The sequence below is a fragment of the Bufo gargarizans genome, chromosome 3, assembly GCF_014858855.1.
Source record: "Bufo gargarizans isolate SCDJY-AF-19 chromosome 3, ASM1485885v1, whole genome shotgun sequence".
NCBI lineage: Eukaryota > Metazoa > Chordata > Amphibia > Anura > Bufonidae > Bufo > Bufo gargarizans.
The window spans coordinates 334,433,360-334,455,195 of NC_058082.1; the positions used below are offsets into that span (position 1 = coordinate 334,433,360).

General features: G+C 46.6%; 1 protein-coding gene across 3 annotated transcripts in view; it reads right to left on the reverse strand.

The window, feature by feature from the left end:
• SFT2D1 (SFT2 domain containing 1) overlaps positions 1-21,836 on the reverse strand; it is a 140,597-nt gene that overhangs the window by 102,953 nt on the left and 15,808 nt on the right. For 2 of the 3 annotated variants that reach the window (XM_044287356.1, XM_044287357.1), the window contains exon 1: positions 8,424-8,580. The exons of the other annotated variant lie outside the window; for it this stretch is intronic. In XM_044287356.1, the coding sequence (XP_044143291.1) occupies positions 8,424-8,486 (63 nt within the window). In that variant the 5' untranslated portion in view covers positions 8,487-8,580. Of the gene's footprint in view, positions 1-8,423; positions 8,581-21,836 lie in introns of those variants that run through there. 3 annotated transcript variants of the gene reach the window in all.

A 21,836-nucleotide genomic window follows, 5' to 3' on the forward strand; every position in this document is an offset into this window, starting at 1 on the left:
TGTAAGACAGGCTTGCTTTTTTTCTTGGGTAGTTTCAGGGAATTCCCCCTAAATTTAGTTGACCAAATGGCAAGGAAGGGGTATTCTTCTGAAGAGGCCTACAGGCTTCTGACCCAGTCGGATGAGGAATGGGAACCCTCATCTGACGAATCCAGCGGGTCAGAATACGAACCTGTAGAAAGCAGTGGCAGTCTGACCCAAAGTTCGGACGATGAGGTTGAGGTCCCTGATACCACCAGGCGTACCCGGCCCCGTGTTGCTAGACGACAGGTTAAGGATCCGCTTCAAGGGCAGCAGAGTGGGGCTGGCACTGTTGGATTACGTGGTGAGGCATACACCAGCAGCGCAGCCCATCCTGGACCTAGTTCTACGGCAGTGCTGGTATATGGTGAAGTGGCGAGCACCAGAAGGGCATTTGAAGCTGGTACGGTGGCACGTGCAGTAGTTCCCCCGTCGCAGCCACCGCACAGACAGGCCCGTAGAGCCCCTTAGGTGCTGGCAAACCCTGAATGGGTCCCAGAGGCCACCCAGCTTTTGACCGGCTCCACAAAATTCGGCCCCTCATAGATCACTTTAACACCAAATTTGATGATTTGTATACCCCTGAGCAAAACATCTGCATAGAGTCCCTGATACATTTTACCAGGTGTCTTCTTTCTAAAATGTGGTCACTTGTGGGGTATTTATACTGCCCTGGCATTTTAGGGGCCCTAAAGCGTGAGAAGTAGTTTGGAATCTAAATGCGTAAAAATGCCCTGTGAAATCCTAAAAGGTACTCATTGGAATTTGGGCACCTTTGCACATCTTGGCTGCAAAAAAGTGTCACTCATGTGGTATCGCCGTACTCAGGAGAAGTAGGGCAATGTGTTTTGGGGTGTATTTTTACATATACCCATGCTGGGTGAGAGAAATATCTTTGTAAATTGATAACTTTGTATAAAAAAAAAAAGAAATTTAAAAAGTTGTCATTTACAGAGATATTTTTCACACACAGTATGGATATATGTAAAAATACACCCCAAAACACATTGCCCTACTTCTTCTGAGTACGGCGATACCACATGTGTGACACCTTTTTGCAGCCTAGGTGCGCAAAGGGGCCCAAATTCCAATGAGTACCTTTAGGATTTCACAGGGCATTTTTATGCATTTAGATTCCAAACTACTTCTCACGCTTTAGGGCCCCTAAAATGCCAGGGCATTATAAATACCCCACAAGTGACCCCATTTTGGAAAGAAGACACCCCAAGGTATTCCGTGAGGGGCATGGCGAGTTCATGTAAAATGTTATTTTTTGTCACAAGTTAGTGGAATATGAGACTTTGTAAGAAAAAAATAATAATTCCATTTCCGCTAACTTCTGACAAAAAATAAAAACTTCCATGAACTCACTATGCCCATCAGCGAATACCTTAGGGTGTCTACTTTCCGAAATGGGGTCATTTGTGGGGTGTTTCTACTGTCTCTGGGCATTGTAGAACCTCAGGAAACATGACAGGTGCTCAGAAAGTCAAAGTGCGTAAATGTATTTTTTTGCACCATAGTCTGTAAACGCTATAACTTTTACCCAAACCAATAAATATACACTTATTGCATTTTTTTTTTTTATCAAAGACATGTAGAACAATACATTTTGAGAAAAATTTATATAGAAATGTAGTTTAGAGGGTTTCTACCACTTCGTTTTCACATAATTAGCTTTCAGACACTAGCGATCCGCTAGTGTCTGCTCTGCCAAACAATCCTAATATAATAGCTTTTGGGGCAGCCGTTTCGAAAAAAAAAGAACTTATATTGATATGCTAATGACCCTCTAGGTGCTATGGGGGCGTCATTAGCACCTAGAGGATCGGTCTACCTTCACAAAATGCCGCCGCCCAGCGCGTCCCTCCAGCCCGCCCATCTCCTCCGGAATGCGATCAAGCGGACGAATTCTCGCACATGCGCCATGCGCGTCTGTATTCGGTGCATGCGCAGTGAATGTCCGACCGCTTCCCTGCTCAGACATCTCCACTGTGCCTGCGCCGATGAAGTCATAGCGCTCCGAGGAACAGGCGCAGTGGAGATGTCTGAGCAGGGAAGCGGTCGGACATTCACTGCGCATGCGCCGAATACAGACGCGCATGGCGCATGCGCGAGAATTCGTCCGCTTGATCGCATTCCGGAGGAGATGGGCGGGCTGGAGGGACGCACTGGGCGGCAGCATTTTGTGAAGGTAGACCGATCCTCTAGGTGCTAATGACGCCACCATAGCACCTAGAGGATCATTAGCATATCAATACAAGTTCTTTTTTTGCGAAACGGCTGCCCCAAAAGCTATTATATTAGGATTGTTTGGCAGAGCAGACACTAGCGGATCGCTAGTGTCTGAAAGCTAATTATGTGAAAACGAAGTGGTAGAAACCCTTTAACAGAAAGTGAAAAATGTCATTTTTTTGCAAACATTTCGGTCATTTTTGATTAATATCAAAAAAAGTAAAACTGTCAGCAGCAATAAAATACCACCAAATGAAAGCTCTATTAGTGAGAAGAAAAGGAGGTAAAATTCATTTGGGTGGTAAGTTGCATGACCGAGCAATAAACGGTGAAAGTAGTGTAGTGCGGAAGTGTAAAAAGTGGTTTGGTCATTAACCACTTCAGCCCCGCTAGGTGAAACCCCCTTCATGACCAGAGCACTTTTTACACTTCGGCACTACACTCCTTTCACCGTTTATCGCTCGGTCATGCAACTTACCACCCAAATGAATTTTACCTCCTTTTCTTCTCACTAATGGAGCTTTCATTTGGTGGTATTTTATTGCTGCTGACATTTTTACTTTTTTTGTTATTAATCAAAATGTAACGATTTTTTTGCAAAAAAATGACATTTTTCACTTTCAGCTGTAAAATTTTGCAAAAAAAAAAACGACATCCATATATAAATTGTTCGCCAAATTTATTGTTCTACATGTCTTTGATAAAAAAAAATGTTTGGGTAAAAGTTATAGCATTTACAAACTATGGTACAAAAATGTGAATTTCCGCTTTTTGAAACAGCTCTGACTTTCTGAGCACCTGTCATGATTCCTGAGGTTCTACAATGCCCAAACAGTAGAAAACCCCCACAAATGACCCCATTTCGGAAAGTAGACACCCTAAGGTATTCGCTGATGGGCATAGTGAGTTCATAGAACTTTTTAATTTTTGTCACAAGTTAGCGGAAAATGATGATGATTTTTTTTTTATTTTTTTTTCTTACAAAGTCTCATATTCCACTAACTTGCGACAAAAAATAAAAAATTCTAGGAACTCACCATGCCCCTCACAGAATACCTTGGGGTGTCTTCTTTCCAAAATGGGGTCACTTGTGGCGTAGTTATACTGCCCTGGCAATTTAGGGGCCCAAATGTGTGAGAAGAACTTTGCAATCAAAATGTGTAAAAAATGACCGGTGAAATCCAAAAGGTGCACTTTGGAATATGTGCCCCTTTGCCCACCTTGGCTGCAAAAAAGTGTCACACATGTGGTATCGCAGGTACTCAGGAGAAGTTGGGGAATGTGTTTTGGGGTGTCATTTTACATATACCCATGCTGGGTGAGAAAAATATCTTGGCAAAAGACAACTTTTCCCATTTTTTTATACAAAGTTGGCATTTGACCAAGATATTTCTCTCACCCAGCATGGGTATATGTAAAATGACACCCCAAAACACATTCCCCAACTTCTCCTGAGTACGGCGATACCACATGTGTGACACTTTTTTGCAGCCTAGATGCGCAAAGGGGCCCAAATTCCTTTTAGACATTTGGATCCCAGACTTCTTCTCACACTTTAGGGCCCCTAAAAAGCCAGGGCAGTATAAATACCCCACATGTGACCCCACTTTGGAAAGAAGACACCCCAAGGTATTCAATGAGGGGCCTGGCGAGTTCCTAGAATTTTTTATTTTTTTTGCATAAGTTAGCGGATATTGATTTTTTTTTGTTTTTTTCTCACAAAGTCTCACTTTCCGCTAACTTAGGACAAAAATTTCAATCTTTCATGGACTCAATATGCCCCTCACGGAATACCTTGGGGTGTCTTCTTTCCGAAATGGGGTCACATGTGGGGTATTTATACTGCCCTGGCTTTTTAGGGGCCCTAAAGCGTGAGAAGAAGTCTGGAATATAAATGTCTAAAAATGTTTACGCATTTGGATTCCGTGAGGGGTATGGTGCATCCATGTGAGATTTTATTTTTTGACACAAGTTAGTAGAATATGAGACTTTGTAAGAAAAAACAAAAACAAACAAAAAATTTCCGCTAACTTGTGCCAAAAAAAGTCTGAATGGAGCCTAAGGGCCGCTTCACACGAGCGGATGCCGTGCGTGGCATCCGCTCCGTGAAAGAGTGCCAAGACCCGCTGCAGACTGCAGAGGCACGGAGCAGTAACATGACTGTTAATGCTCCGTGCCTCTCTGTGATCTCTTTACTTCGAAATCAGAGAGGCACGGAGCATTAACAGTCATGTTACTGCTCCGTGCCTCTGCAGCGGGTCTTGGCACTCTTTCACGGAGCGGATGCCACGCACGGCATCCGCTCGTGTGAAGCGGCCCTTACAGGGGGGTGATCAATGACAGGGGGGTGATCACCCATATAGACTCCCTGATCACCCCCCTGTCATTGATCACCCCCCTGTAAGGCTCCATTCAGACGTCCGTATAATTTTCACGGATCCATGGATCGGATCCGCAAAACACATGCGGACGTCTGAATGGAGCCTTACAGGGGGGTTATCAATGACAGGGGGTGATCAGGGTGATCACCCCCCTGTCACTGATCACCCCCCCCCGTAAGGCTCTATTCAGACATCCGCATGATTTTTTACGGATCCATGGATACATGGATCGGATCCACAAAACACATGCGGACGTCTGACTGGAGCCTTACAGGGGGGTGATCAATGACAGGGGGGTGATCAGGGAGTGTATATGGGTGATCACCCGCCTGTCATTGATCACCCCCCTGTAAGGCTCCATTCAGACGTCCGTATGCTTTTTGCGGATCCGATCCATGTATCCATGGATCCGTAAAAATCATACGGACGTCTGAACGGAGCCTGACAGGGGGGTGATCAATGACAGGGCGGTGATCAATGACAGGGGGGTGATCAGGGAGTTTATTTATAAGGGGTTAATAAGTGACGGGGGGGGGGGGGGGGTGTAGTGTAGTGTGGTGTTTGGTGCGACTGTACTGAGCTACCCGAGTCCTCTGGTGGTCGATCCTAACAAAAGGGACCACCAGAGGACCAGGTAGGAGGTATATTAGACGCTGTTATGAAAACAGCGTCTAATATACCTGTTAGGGGTTAAGAAATTCGGATCTCCAGCCTGCCAGCGAGCGATCGCCGCTGGCAGGCTGGAGATCCACTCGCTTACCTTCCGTTCCTGTGAGCGCGCGCGCCTGTGTGCGCGCGTTCACAGGAAATCCCGGGCCTCGCGAGATGACGCGTATATGCGTCGTCGTGCGCAGGGCTGCCACCTCCGGACCGCACATCTGCGTTAGGCGGTCCGGAGGTGGTTAAGGGTGTTTAAAGGGGTTGTCCAGGTTCAGAGCTGAACCTGGACAGCCCTCCATTTTCACCCAGGCAGCCCCCCTGACATGAGCATCGGAGCAGTTCATGCTCCGATGCTCTCCTTTGCCCTGCGCTAAATTGCACAGGGCAAAGGCATTTTTCAGAGTTCCGGTGACATACCAGGGCTCTCCATGGGGCTGACAGGAACCCCGGTGACGTCACCGGCACTGATGGGCGGGATTTGGCTCTGCCCTAGCCAGTAAAACGGCTAGGGCAGAGCTAAAGCCCGCCCCTCAGGGCCGGTGACGTCACCGAACACACTGCTGGGCGGAAGTTACCGCTCGGCAGTGTGTTATTGAAAACAAAAGAGCCCGTGCCCTGCGCGATCTAGCGCAGGGCACTGGAGCGCATCGGAGCATGAGATGCTCCGATGCTAGGCTCAGGGGGGCTGCCGGGGTGAAAATAAGGGTATGTCCGGGTTCAGCTCTGAACCCGGACAACCCCTTTAAGCTAGGGGGGCTGAGGTGGTTAAAGTGCAGAGGGTACAGCAGGTGCAGAGAGAGAAGAGCAGTTGCTCCTAGAGGCCGATTTGCATATATTAACACATTCTTTTTCTCAGCAATGCGGGCACATACAGCCATGAGACAAGATGCCCTCAGCTGCCAAACACACATGTAACAGGTCAGCCAGTGTCATAGGTACAAATCTGCTGACAGATGCCCTTTAAATATAGTCTTTTCGGAGAGACATTTTTTAAATTTTTGTAGAAATATGGACAAGAATAGGACATGATCTTTTTTGCGGGACTGCAGAATGGAACAACGGATGCGGACACAGTGTGCTGTCTACATCTTTTGCGGTCTCATTGGAATGAATGGGTCCGAGCCCTTTCCGCAAAATTGCCGAGACAGAAATATAGATGTGAGAATGGACCCTTATTCACATGTCAGTGTTTGGTCAGTGATTTTGAGCCAAAACCAGGCGCAGATCTTTCCCTTATACCTCATGTCTGTGGAAGCTTCAGTCCTGGTTTTGGCTCACAATCACTGATGAAATCACTGACCAAACACTGAGGTGTGAATGAGGCTTGATGCTACCTGCACACAGCTGTTACCCAGCAGTCCCCGTATTGCAGCCTGCAAACAGCAGGTCCGCAATATACGGGCAGCGGAAATGTGCACTTCGCATCACGGATGCGGACCCATTTACGAAGGTACGTAACCACTACGGAGTGCTTCCGTGGGGTTTCTGTCCGTGCCTCCGCACTGCAAAAAAGTAGTGCATGCACTATTTTTTTGCGGTGCAGGTGGATGAAGAACCCATTCAAGTTGACTGTGTCTGAATCTGTACGAGTGGGATTTTCTATCCTGAAACAATGATTCTCTATGGGGACAAGCAATCGCTTCACAGACATCGGAGGTGACTGTAGCTTGATCTCTGCTGAGGAAGGGGCAATCATCGAGCACCTCTGGTACATCCCCCATCAGTCCACGTAAATGACCAGAAGGGTACTTTCACACTAGCGTTAGAAGAATCCGTCAGGCAGCTCCGCTGCCGGAACTGCCTGCCAGATCCGGAAATCCGTGTGCAAACGGAGATCATTTGGAATTTTGGCCGGAGAAAATACTGCTGCATGCTGCGTGCGGTATTTTCTCCGGCCAAATACCGTAAAGGGGACAGAACGTTAGACATCCTGATGCATACTGAACGGAATGCTTTCTATTCAGAATGCATCCGGTATTAAAGGGTTTCTACCACTTGGTTTTCACATAATTAGCTTTCAGACACTAGCGATCCGCTAGTGTCTGCTCTGCCAAACAATCCTAATATAATAGCTTTTGGGGCAGCCGTTTCGCAAAAAAAAGAACTTATATTGATATGCTAATGACCCTCTAGGTGCTATGGGGGCGTCATTAGCACCTAGAGGATCAGTCTACCTTCAAAAAATGCCGCCGCCCAGTGCGTCCCTCCAGCCCGCCCATCTCCTCCGGAATGCAATCAAGCGGACGAATTCTCGCGCATGCACCGTGCGCGTCTGTATTCGGCGCATGCACAGTGAATGTCCGACTGCTTCCCTGCTCAGACATCTCCACTGCGCCTGTTCCACGGAGCACTATGACGTCATCGGCGCAGGCGCAGTGGAGATATCTGAGCAGGGAAGCGGTTGGACATTCACTGCGCATGCGCCAAATACAGACGCGCACGGCGCATGCACAAGAATTTGTCCGCTTGATCGCATTCCGGAGGAGATGGGCGGGCTGGAGGGACGCGCTGGGCGGCGGCATTTTGTGAAGGTAGACCGATCCTCTAGGTGCCAATGACGCCCCCATAGCACCTAGAGGGTCATTAGAATATCAATATAAGTTCTTTTTTTGCGAAACGGCTGCCCCAAAAGCTATTATATTAGGATTGTTTGGCAGAGCAGACACTAGCGGATCGCTAGTGTCTGAAAGCTAATTATGTGAAAACGAAGTGGTAGAAACCCTTCAAGCCTCTATGACGGAACTCAATACCGGAAAACTTTAACCGCTAGTGTGAAAATACCCTTCGATATGAAATTCCAATTTTAGGTCGGTCTCCTAGGTTTTCAGTGGAGTTTTGTGGTGGCTCTGTGGAACTGACAGGTTACAACAGCGCGGCACGTCACACAGAGGGGAAGCTCTCCAGTCCACTACATCCAACAGGCTCCTCCATGCGCCGGGGTCCGCACAGCCACTTCTATGGACGCTAAGGTGACAATGACTACTAGCCCGGTACCTGCGCTGTCAGCCCCCGAGAGAGGACACCTGGACGCTAAGGTGACAATGACTACTAGCCCGGTACCTGTGCGGTCAGCCCCCGAGAGAGGACACCTGGACGCTAAGGTGACAATGACTACTAGCCCGGTACCTGCGCTGTCAGCCCCCGCTCTTCATCTTCATGGCCGTTCAGAACCCTGCGCAGCTTGTCCATGTTTCCTGCACTAGTCACACAAACAGCGCCCACTCTGCCGACACACCACACAGCTGCCCTCTCCGTACGTACGGTCACGTGACGATACCAACATGTGACTAACCTCAGGGCGCTCTCGACTGCTGTAGAAAAGAGCGCCCATGCGCAGGCCCCCCCCCTCTTTTGGACGTTTACGGAAGCCGCCATTTGACCCGGGAGTTTTCCGCACTGAGATGGTATCAAAGCTGTGCAGAACACCAGAAGCGAATAGCTTGGTAGTCACTCACTAACAGCAAGGAATGAGGCACTTCGGTATCCTATCTCCTGCTGGGATTAGTCCAGTACAGATGGCTTCACAAGGGCCCAAGCACATTACATACCACCCAAGTCCCTCTATGGCCCTATTTTTGACCTAGAGAATGAATGCATAAACGTGCATTAATACATTTATTACATTGCTCCTGCCTAAAGTGTCTGTATGGTTTTTGCCTGTATATTAGACCAGAACTTCATTATTTGGACCGTAGAATATCTGTGATGATTATTTATGTGCTATCATTTTTCTGGACATTGAGGTGCAAGAAAAAAAGTGCCATAGGGGCTCCAGTAATTATGATTTGTTAGAGGCGTCACCACACATTGTCCCTCTTTGCAATTTTTAAAAGTTGGAGATATGACATTATTGGGAACAAATGGAGATGCTGGTTCCTGATAATTGCCCTGTGTAAAGGCAGACCAAGTGCGCAATTTCTGGGAATGAACCATTCCTTCTCAATGCATACATACCTCCCAACTTTTGGGAGGGACAATATGGGCGGTGGGCTAAGAGAGCCATGGCAATTTTTTTTCATACTAGGCCATGCCTTTAACTCCGCCCAAAGCATACCCAGTCCCCTTAATGCTCTCCCATAGTAATTATAACTCCCTTTGTGCCACCACACAGTAGCTATGCCCAGATGGGCCTCCTTCACAGTAGCTATGCCCAGATGGGCCCCCTTCACAGTAGCTAGGCTGGGCTGTGCACGAGGAGCACACATGTGATTCCTGAGCCTGTAAACGCTCTCTTTATACAGCCCAGCACTGAGGCCCCTTTCACACGGGCGAGTTTTCCATGCGGGTGTGATGCGTGCGGTGAACGTATTGCACCCGCACTGAATCCTGACCCATTCATTTCTATGGGGCTGTGCACATGAGCGGTGATTTTCACGCATCACTTGTGCGTTGAGTGAAAATCGCAACATGCTCTATATTGTCCGATTTTCACGCGACGCAGGCCCCATAGAAGTGAATGGGAAGCGTGAAAAATCGCATAGCATCCGCAAGCAAGTACGGATGCGGTGCAATTTTCACGCACGGTTGCTAGGAGACGATCGGGATGGAGACCCGATCATTATTATTTTCCCTTATAACATGGTTATAAGGGAAAATAATAGCATTCTGAATACAGAATGCATAGTAAAACAGCGCTAGAGGGGTTAAAAAAATAAAATAAATTTTATTTAACTCACCTTAGTCCACTTGATCGCGAAGCCGGCATCTCCTTGTGTCTCCTCTGCGCTGAACAGGACCTGGGGTGAGCTGCTGCATTAAATACCGGTTAAGGACCTTTGATGACGTCACGCCGGTCATCACATGGTCTTTTACCATGGTGAATCACCATGGAAAAAGATCATGTGACGTACCATGTGATGACCGGAGTGACGTCATCAAAGGTCCTTAACCGGTATTTAATGCAGCAGCTCACCCCAGGTCCTGTTCAGCGCAGAGGAGACACAAGGAGATGCCGGCTTCGCGATCAAGTGGACTAAGGTGAGTTAAATAAAATTTATTTTATTTTTTTAACCCCTCTAGCGCTGTTTTACTATGCATTCTGTATTCAGAATGCTATTATTTTCCCTTATAACCATGTTATAAGGGAAAATAATACAATCTTCAGAACATTAATCCCAAGCGGTTTGGGTACCAAACATGCGCAATTTTTCTCACGCGAGTGCAACGCATGACACAACGCATTTTCCCGCAACGCACCCGGCTCTTATCCGGGCAAAAAAACTGACGCCGGTGTGAAAGAGGCCTGAGATGTGTGATGGCATCCTGCTGGGAGTGCCAGCAGCTGAACTGAATGGTGAAACTGCCAGTGGACGGTCCCCTGCTGCTTCACCATTACGGGCAACTGTCTCTGCATCCTATGGTGACTGTGGCACTACTAGTACTCACCTCTCCCTGGTCTTCCTCTTGGCGCCGTGCTGCATGTGTCCTAGCTGCGTATAGTGCCAGGACGAAGTGTGCGCACCATGCCCTAATGCTGAACGCAGTCAGGTTACAGTGCATCACGGGCCCAGAGAAGATTCTTCCCAGTAGTAATAATGTCCCCCATAGTGGACTCCAGCTAGGATGGCCAGACGTCCGATTTTAGGCCGGATAGTCTGGCGCAGGGATGTCTTTTTGAACAGCTCACACTCAGACAGCATCACTGAGCATGAGCTGCAGGGAGAAAGTCACCATCCCTCCTACCCCTGCAGCTGATATAAAGTTGATTTTACCTTGATTTTTTAAATTGCTGTCGGCTGCAGAGTGGAAGGGTCGTGGCCTAAGCCATTGGGGTTGTGGTTTAGCGGAGCCAGGCCACCCTAACCCCAGCAGTAATAATGTCCCCCACAGTGGCTCCTAGCAGTAATAGTATCCCCCCTAGTGGCCGCCAGCATTAATAATGTGCAGCATTTTTTTTATTAAAAAAAACCTCATACTCACCTCAATCGATCACTGGGAGCATCAGGTCCTTCTGCATCCTGTGAGGAGCAACTGTATAAGCTTCCTGGCGCATGCAAATGGATGAGGCGAGTATTTTTCTTTTAATCCCTGAAAGGCCATTTTTCACGGCTGTTAGACGAGTGCACTGCTGTCTAAGTGGCTGTTAAAAACGGTTCCATTGATTTTGGCTAAAAAAAGGACATGTACAATTTATTAACAGCAGTTTCTCACAGGCTGCTTAAAGGGTTTCTGTCACCTGAAATATGGGTATTAATCTGGCTGACATTAGTGACGTGCTAATGTCAGCTGAACATAACTATATTAGTGCCATCTCACTGCCTGAGGGAAGGACGCTCGGCGGCTGCTGGCTTCCTCACTGCGCCTGCGTTGAATATGTCACAGCGAGGAAGCCAGCTGTCGGAGAACATCTTTCCCACACTGCGCCGAATCCTGAACAGGATGGCGCAGTTGCGAGATTTTCTTAGTAGACACAGCCGGCGGGAGGAGAGCAGTGCTGCCCTGGCCCTGTCAATCAAGAGAAGAAGGGCGTGAAAAGAGGTGGGCAAACGGAGCCTCTAGGAGCAGGTGCACCCCCCCCCTCCCCTCCTCCTAGAGGCTAATTAGCATATTACAAAAGTTCCCTTTTCTCAATAACGGCGGCACGCAGTGAGATGGCACTAATATAATTATGTTCAGCTGACATTAGCACTTCACTTATGTCAGCCAGTTTAATACCCATTTTTCATGTGACAGAAACCCTTTAAAATAGCCCTATAGACTGAAATGGTTCTGACAAAAGCTGCAAAAACCTTCTAATTTAACTCCACTGCAAAAATGGCTTATTTTTATTCAAAAGTTTTGAGTGGTTAAGAGCAAATTTTTTTGCATTAAAAGTCGCACGTGTGCTCTTTCTCCATACAGATGTGACTATTTTTCATGTGCAAATAAAGAAAACCAGTCTGAACCTAACTGAAGCACCACATGTCTAATAATACGCCTAGCCCAATTCATCAACTGCTGTGCAACTTTAAATAAATACTAGGCAAAACACTGACAGCTGAATCAAATACGCCACTTTGGGGTTCATTTTTCAACTATTTAATGCCCGCTACACAGCGACGTGTCGCGCAACATTTCAAGTAATGATTGTCAATTGTGTCGCAATTTGACACTTGACATGCTGTGACACGACAGTCGCAAAAAATCCAGACATGCTTGATTTTATGTCGCATGACTTTTACTCCATAGGCTTTAATGTAAGTTCTGCGCGACTCGTCTGTGACTTGGCTCTATTTTCATAGCCACATAGCAGCTGTAACGTAGTCGTCGCATAACAAATGTCTCCGTATCTCCTACACTGACTGCTGGAGGATACACTAATTTAGGATGAGGCGCAGGCCTAGTCATCAGTTAGGTGCATTCTCCAGCAGTGCAGGGGCCAGAAAAGACTGCTGTGAAAAGTACATTACTGGAGAAGAGAGCAGTGGCATCTGTTGCCTGCACAGGTGAAGCCAAGACCAGTACATCACTTTTAGATACATGATAAAGTGGACAGTTTTGAGAGGTTAAAGAATGTGGAAACCCAGCAGTATCAAAACATGCCAGTGGTTCGGTGCCCTTGCCCTAAATCTCGTGACACGTTGCCTGAATGTGAAAGCACTTTACCAAATACACCTAAAATTCATTACTTGTATGTTATGTTTCCTGGAATCTGTGTGCCGCTGGGGAAAAATTTAATTTATGGTGCATTCACACAACCGTATGTATTTTGCAGTCGGCAAAACGCAGATCCGTAAAAAATACAGATGATGTCCATGTGCATCCTTTTTTTGCGGACCCATTGTAATATTGCCTCTTCTTGTTCACAAAACAGACGAGAATAGGACGTGTTCAACCTTTTTTATGGGACTGTGTAACGGAACTATGGATGTGAACAGCACATGGTGTGCTGTCTGCTTCTTTTGTGGCCCTATTGAAATTAATGGGTCCGTATCCAATCCGCAAAAACGGATTGGCTGCAGAACAAAAGGCCTTATTCACACAACAGTCCTGTGCTCATGCTGTGGCCCACAAATTGTGCTCCGCAATGCACAGGCACAGTGCACTCCGTTTGCGCATGCGGACCTATTGACTGGAATAGGTCCGTGTCTGTGATATGGATTGCACACAGCCAATGCCTGTTTATTGCGGACCCCATGTTTACGGTGCAATACTGGCACTTGGAACACAAGCTTGTGTGCATGAGCCCTTATACCTTATCTCTGTGGAGGCTCCACTCCTAGTTTTGGTTCACAATCACTGCCGGAAATCACTGATCAAACACTGTGTGAGTAAGGCCTAAACAAACATGTTTAGCTGCTCAGCAACCTGTTCTGCAGAAGCTTTCCAGTTGAGATTGTTTTCTGTCTGAGGTGTGTAATACATATACACATTTACCGTATATATACATAGTGGTCCCTTAAGGCTATTTTGACACTAGTGTTAATGTGATCCGGCAGGCGGATCCGTCTACAAATGCATTGCAAGAATGTATCCGTCTCTCCGCTTGTTATGCGGATGGACGGATCCGTCTTGCAGTCTTTTTCACAGCTTTCCCGATCTGCGCATGCACGGATCCGTCCTTCAGTTGTTTTGCAATGCCGGATCCGGCACTAATGCAAGGCAATGGGAATTAATGCCGGATCCGGCATTCCGGCGACTGATCAGGCATTTTGAAAGGACATAACACCGCAGCATGCTGAACGGTAGGCATATGATGCAAACTGAACGGATTTCTATCCATTCAGAATGCATTGGGATATGCCTGATCAGTTATTTTCTGGCATTGAGCCCTTTTGACGGAACTCTATGCCGGAAAAGAATAACGCTAGTGTGAAAGTACTTTAAGTTACTATATTAATTGGTTCCAAGATGACCATTGTATGTTGAAACCATTGTAACTTGAGTCCATATCTCTATGGAAAACTGGTAATTAGTTCCAAAGCCAAGAAAAGTCATCCCAGAATAATAAAAAGCAAAGTTTAAAGAAAAATAAGCAGATAACCAATATATATCAAGCAAGAAACGGACAGGAATAGATGCTGGAAGCTGTAAATGGCTTTCTATGGTGAGGGCAGGAGCTTTAATGCATCTCTATCTCTTTCGATGTACACATTTGCATAAGTTCCCCCTCAAAACAGACAGAAAAATAAGCTTGGTCAGGAGTGGAGTAGAAATAAAACAGTTTATGCTCCTAATTCAGGCGCACCTACATAAATAGGTTGGAAAAAAGTCTCAAAAGTTTGAAAACTTATGAATTAGGGCTCCAATCAAATCAATAGTTGGCGTTTATAACAAAAGATCTGTGTGTGTAAGAGGCCATCTGACCAATCATTGGTCAGATATCTGTCAGATAATCTGTTGGTGTGATACAGCCCTTAAGGGTATATTTGACACCCAGATGTTGCTAGCGATTGTTAGGCCTCTTTCACACGGGCAAGTTTTCTGCGTGGGTGCGATGCGTGAGGTGAACGCATTGCACCCGCACTGAATCCTGACCCATTCATTTCTATCGGGGCTGTGCACATGAGCGGTGATTTTCACGCATCACTTGTGCGTTGAGTGAAAATCACAGCAAGCTCTATTTTGTGTGTTTTTCACGCAACGCAGGCCCCATAGAAGTGAATGGGGCTGCATGAAAATCGCAAGCAAGTGCGGATGCGGTGTGATTTTCACCCACGGTTACTAGGAGGCGATCAGGATGGGGATCCGATCAATATTATTTTCCCTTATAACATGGTTATAAGGGAAAATAATAGCAATCTTAATACAGAATGCTTAGTACAATAAGCGCAGCCCGGCTTCTCTTCTGTCTTCATCTGTGATGTCGTCACTGCACTCACACCATGGTGCTGGATTATGTCATGGACCATGTGATGAGCGCAGTGACGTCACCACAGGTCCTTTTCCTCACAGATGAAGGCAGAAGGGAAGCCGGGCTGCGCAAACAAGTTGATTAAGGGGAGTTAAATTTATTTATTTATTTTTTAACCCCTCCAGCCCTATTGTACTAAGCATTCTGTATTAAGAATGCTATCATTTTCCCTTATAACCATGTTATAAGGGAAAATAATACAATCTACACAACACCTAACCCAAACTTGACAGAAGTTCGGGTTTGGGTACCAAACATGCCGATTTTTCTCACGCGCATGCAAAACGCATTAAAATGTTTTGCACTCGCGCTGAAAAATCGCACATTTTCCCGCGACGCACCCGCATCTTATCCGGGCCAAAAACATGACGCCCATGTGAAAGAGGCTTTAGGAAGGAGGCGTTCCCTCCCAGCAATCGGCAGATATCTAGCAGAGGACTCTGCTGATATTACATACAGCAATGTCCTCCACAATATGGGGAGAAACTATCGCTTTGCCATTGGTCATCTCTATGCAGGACAGTGGATTTTCCGATCACAAATCCAGATCTTTCAGCATGCTAAAAATATGGACTGCCTGATGAACGAGGCAGTATTAGCGCTCTTTTACACAAGAATGTTTGCGGGAATCACACTCAGTGTGAGAGAGGGATCGTGCGGTCTGGACTACAGAAGCGCATGGCATTATCATGAATCAAAATGCTTTGAGCCTCTGCCTGATCCTTCTGTAACGGAATCATACTGACATAAAGCTGTCACTGTGAGGCCTCTTGATCACGACACGGACGGGCAGCGACCGTGAGGCAGCCGCATGCGGATTGCAGACCTATTCACTTGAATGGGGTCCGCAAATCCGTCCATTCTATTTTTTGTGGAACGGAACACCACAGAAGCACTCTGTAGTGCTTCCATTCCACACCGCATCTCCAGATTTCCGGACCCATTCAAGTGAATGGGTCCGCATCCGTGATGTGGAATGGACACGGCCAGTGCCCCGTGTATTGCGGACCCGCCGTATGCGGGCTGCAATACAGCCACAGGAGCACTACGGTCGTGTGCAAGAGGCCCGATTCTGTTACAGAAAGGTCAGGCAGAGGCTCACAGCATTATTAATCATGATAATGCCATGTGCTTTTGTAGTCCAGACCGCACAATCCTTCACTTACATAGAGGGACACGCTCATGCGAAAGAGCCTTTAGACTGCCAGATGATCAGTAACGAGTGTTTATAGGAACATTCATTGCAGATCATTGGGCATAAAATATGGCAGTCTAATATACCATTTTGTCTTAAAACTCAAAATAGGCACAACGGGTGCAAATGCCTCCAAAATCAGTTGATAAATGAGACTTAAAAAAGCATGAAAACAGGTGCATACACTATAGTAAATGTGGCCCAATGTGTGTGTAAATGATCTGGAAGGGGAGTATATTTCACCCAGAGTCCTTAGCTGGGGGAGATAAACCAGAAAGCTCTATTTAGTCTGCTTGCGCTGTTTGTTCAGACTTTGTTGTGGACTGGAGTTTTTGGGTAGGTGTGGCAGTGGGACCTACCAATCCACACCTGTGTTCCAGGACAGCCATTCCCCTAGCCTGAGGAGATCCCAGGTGTGGCTATTGGATCATTACTAGGGAATGAAGAGAGGCCTCAGTTATGGTCAGACCATGGTGGCTGTGAAAAGCTAGATTCCACTGACACACTGGGGGCGTAGGTGAGAGATAGGTTCATTGTATAGGTAGAGCCAAGATAGGCAGGTGTACATACTGTGTGTGTGTGTGTGTATATATATACTCAAATTGCAATAAATTCATCTGAATGATGCGCATGACATCTAGTGATATTAGTTAGATCTCTCTCCCTACTATGGAGCTCTCTGCCTGAGGAGGTGGAGATGGTAAGTTCACTAAAAGAGTCCAAGAGGGGCCTGAATGTATTTCTGGAGTATAATAATATTACTAGAGAGGGGTTGTTGAGCCAGGGAGTTATTCTGATTGCCTGTTTGGAGTCGGGAAATAATTTTTTTCACCTTATGCACAGGGCCGCTGAGAGCAGGAGCGCACGGCGTCATTGGTTGCTATGCCGCCGCTGCACTACAGTAATACACTGGTATGATCTATACGAGTATATTACTGTAGTACGGCAGCATGAAGCGTATGGCATCAGCCAGGGTGGATTTGATTTAAATCAAACCGATTTAAATCACGATTTAAATCACTAGTCAGTAAGGCTTGATTTAAATCATAGTTTTTTACATAAAGATTCATATTTGGACAATTTTTCTGTTGTACTTAGGAAGGAGAAAAATAATCATTACCTTAATAATAACAATTTAAATAGGATTTATTCAACTGAAACAATAACATTACAGCATGTTATTTGCTTAAACATCCATGTTTGTTGCAGTGTTTGCATTTTGCACGCATGCCTGCCTTACCGATAGGTAAAGGAACTTCATTAAAATATTGCCAAACTGGGTCTCCTTTACGGCCGGCTGCCATTATAGTTTTTTTCCTCCAAGGAAAGAATGTGATAAACCTCAGGTCATACACACAAAAAGATCCAAAGACTTGTCTGTCTGTGGCTGTGCAGTACTGTGCTCAGAAAGTTTCACTTTCATTTTGTAGTACTCCTTGTCTGCTTGCCTTTTCCTCCTTGCACTTAGTTTCACTTTCTTCTTGTGCAGATCTATTCCACTCCAAACAATCAGAAAAATATTGTTTATATTCTATTCACTGAACTTTAAACTTAGCACTGAAGGGGTTGATTCTGTATTTATAGGTTTGTAGAAGTTAGGATTACGATTTTTTTTCTCAACTCTTTTCATGTTATAAATTCAGTTTTGAGAACTCCAAAATTAAACCAAGCATCTGTGATAATATCTTGTAGGCAGAGAAACTACCCAGTAATCTTACAAAAACCTCTGGAAGAGCATGACATTGTGAATGGATTAATGGAATTTAACAAAAAATTAAACATATACAGCCTTATTCTACATAATTAAAAAAGTAATCTTTATTTCATAATGAAATAACCTTTGGATGGTAATATATTTTCCTCCAAAAGCATTTTATATTAAAAAATCTGATTTAAAGGGATTCTGTCACCTCCCCTCAGCCAAAAAACGATTTAAAAGCAGCCATGCAGCACAGCTTACCTGGATTAAGCTGTGCTGTTTAATCTTGAAATCCGTCCAGCAGTTACTTTAAAAAACGACTTTGATCAATAAGGAAATGCGTCCTGAAGGTGCCCAGAGGGGCGTTTTTTTCTTCCTAGTGAGCCCAGTACCGCCCCTCTTTCAGTGCCCAGCCCGCCTTCCTTGTATTTTCTAACTGCCGCCCCCAGCCTGCCACAGCCTCTCCTGCCTCTCCTCCCCCTCCCTCACGCCGAACGAAGTCTCGCACAGGCGCAGTACCCACTGAGGGCTGCGCCTGTGCGATCATCAGGAGACTGAGGGCGGCAGCTTCATCTTCGTCACTGGGCATGCGCCGAGCCCAGTGACGTCCGATGCTCGCTCTTCCCTCAGTCAGCAGGGAAGAGAGAGCATCGGACGTCACTGGGCTCGGCGCATGCCCAGTGACGAAGATGAAGCTGCCGCCCTCAGTCTCCTGATGATCGCACAGGCGCAGCCCTCAGTGGGTACTGCGCCTGTGCGAGACTTCGTTCGGCGTGAGGGAGGGGGAGGAGAGGCTGTGGCAGGCTGGGGGCGGCAGTTAGAAAATACAAGGAAGGCGGGCTGGGCACTGAAAGAGGGGCGGTACTGGGCTCACTAGGAAGAAAAAAACGCCCCTCTGGGCACCTTCAGGACGCATTTCCTCATTGATCAAAGTCGTTTTTTAAAGTAACTGCTGGACGGATTTCAAGATTAAACAGCACAGCTTAATCCAGGTAAGCTGTGCTGCATGGCTGCTTTTAAATCGTTTTTTGGCTGAGGGGAGGTGACAGAATCCCTTTAAATAAAAAAAATCTGTGTTTTTTTTGATTAAAAAATAAATAAAATCATTGATTTTTATCCACCCTGATAGCAACCAATGACGCTGTGCGCTCCTGTTCTCAGCAGGATGCCAGGCCGGCATACCACGGACCGCTCACGGCCTGAGGCCTTAAGTAGGGAAAATTGGCTTCTACCTCACAGGTTTTATTTTTTTTTGCCTTCCCCTGGATCAACTTGCAGGATAACAGGCCAAACTGAATGGACAGATGTATTTTTTCGGCCTTATAAACTGTGTTACTAAGTTACATGCTTTTTAAAGGCTTCTGTTTTGACTTCTGTCTTATGGATTCCGTTATTTTCCGTTATAACCATGTTATAACAGAATCCATAACGCTGATGTGAATCTACCCTAAGTGGCTTGTATTGATTTGATGAGTGGCTTGTATTGATCTGATTTTGAGTGGCATGGCCTGAATGGGCTTTGCACCTCATGGTGCCATTGAAACATGGTTTTCTGTGGTGTTTTTAACCCCCCTTTTCTTTCTCTTATTATTTTTCCTCAGGATAAGTGAGCTGTTTAGATACTGGACAGCTTCAGGATTGGTCAATTAGCTTATTGGACAGCGTTTCTATTGGTAATATCTGTTGCTGTCCGGTTGCTGGGCTTGTTGCTATTTTTATCACAAAGCTGGATTGGTTAGCAGGGAGCTGTGGCTGGAATTTCGGCTATTTATGGAGGCATCTTACCTGTGGAGAGCAGTCGGCGCGTCAGGAGCAAAGAAGAAGCTTGTCCGCCCTCCCTCCCTGCAAATTTGTTGCGTCTTTGTTTTATTTTAGGGGGGTGGGGGTTAGTCGCTCAGAATTCTGGGTGGACTTAAATTATTTCAGTAACGGACTTTAATATTTATTCAAAATGAATTTTATATTGGTTTGAAAGTGGTTGAGTTATGTAACCCCCAAGAATTTAATAAAGACCGCAACCTTTTCATCCATATTGAGGTTTGTGTTTATTTATTATATAAGGTTTTATTGTTGAATATGGCACCATGACTTACTCTACATGATAAATGCTGAAGTGACACAACCCCATTAAGGAGTCATTAATTAAATGCTCCTTGTACTTTGTCCCAAAAAAGTTACATAACCCCTTTTTGCAGCTTTTTCTTTTTTTTTAACACTGGTGCAACAATATTTAGTCACATAGACATGTTTGTGGCAGGGGCTCTGGCTGGGACGTGGATCTCAGCCAATCTGATAATATTTATGCCTATCAGCTTCCTAACCCTACATTCACAGCTGCATTTTGAAATCTGGCAGAGGAGCAGCCTGCCAGAGTTCACTGTATCCGGCAGTGAGATAATGCGGCAAACCACTGGATCCCCATTGACTTAAATGGCATCCGATAGGAATCCGATCTAGGGCTGCAGTAAACGAATATTTTTGTAATCGAGTATTTTATCGATTATATTTCTCGATTCATCGAGTAATCTAATAAGAAAAAGCTACTTAAAATAACGTACGTAATTAGGTATGTATAAAGTTATTGGTTTGAAGGGGTTAATAACTTTATACATGCCTAATGCCAAGGTGCTTCCATTAACCCCTCCAAACCAATAACTTTATACATGCCCATTGGGTTTGGAGGGGTTAATGGAAGCACCTTGGCATTAGGCATGTATAAAGTTATTGGTTTGAAGAGGTTAATGAAAGCACCTTGGAGGTGCCTTCATTAACCCCTCTCTAAACCAATAACTTTATACATGCCAAGGTGGTGCTTGCAGCCTCCATTAACCACTCTCTCTCCATCTGCCTCCCCCCAGCCTCTGATCTGCCTCCCCCCCAGCCTCTGATCTGCCTCCCCCCAGCCTCTGATCTGCCTCCCCCCCAGCCTCTGATCTGCCTCCCCCCCAGCCTCTGATCTGCCTCCCCCCCAGCCTCTGATCTGCCTCCCCCAGCCTCTGATCTGCCTCCCCCCCCCAGCCTCTGATCTTCCTCCCCCCCAGCCTCTGATCTTCCTCCCCCCAGCCTCTGATCTGCCTGCCCCCAGCCTCTGATCTGCCTGCCCCCAGCCTCTGATCTGCCTGCCCCCAGCCTCTGATCTGCCTCCCCCCCAGCCTCTGATCTGCCTCCCCCCCAGCCTCTGATCTGCCTCCCCCCCAGCCTCTGATCTGCCTCCCCCCAGCCTCTGATCTGCCTCTTCCCAGCCTCTGATCTGCCTGCCCCCTCTGGTAACGCAACCCCCCCCTCCCCTCCCTCCCTCCCAGTATTAATCATTGGTGGCAGTGGCCACAGGGTCCCCCTCCCCCATCATTGGTGGCAGTGTCAGTTCCGATCGGAGCCCCAGCAGTGTAATGCTGGGGCTCCGATCGGTTACCATGGCAGCCAGGACGCTGCTGAAGTCCTGGCTGCCATGGTATGTTAGTGAGCAGAGAGCAGCGCATTATACTCACGTGCGCTGTGGCCGGCGGTCGCTCCTTCTCATAGGTCTGTGCGGCACATTGCTAATGCTGTAAGCATTAGCAATCCGCCGCACAGACAGAAGGAGCGACCGGCGGCCACAGCGCACGTGAGTATAATGCGCTGCTCTCTGCTCACTAACATACCATGGCAGCCAGGACTTCAGTAGCGTCCTGGCTGCCATGGTAACCGATCGGAGCCCCAGCATTACACTGCTGGGGCTCCGATCGGAACTGACACTGCCACCAATGATGGGGGGGGGGGGAGGAGGGGGACCCTGTGGGAGGGATATGGCCGGCACATTCATTGGTGGCGCAG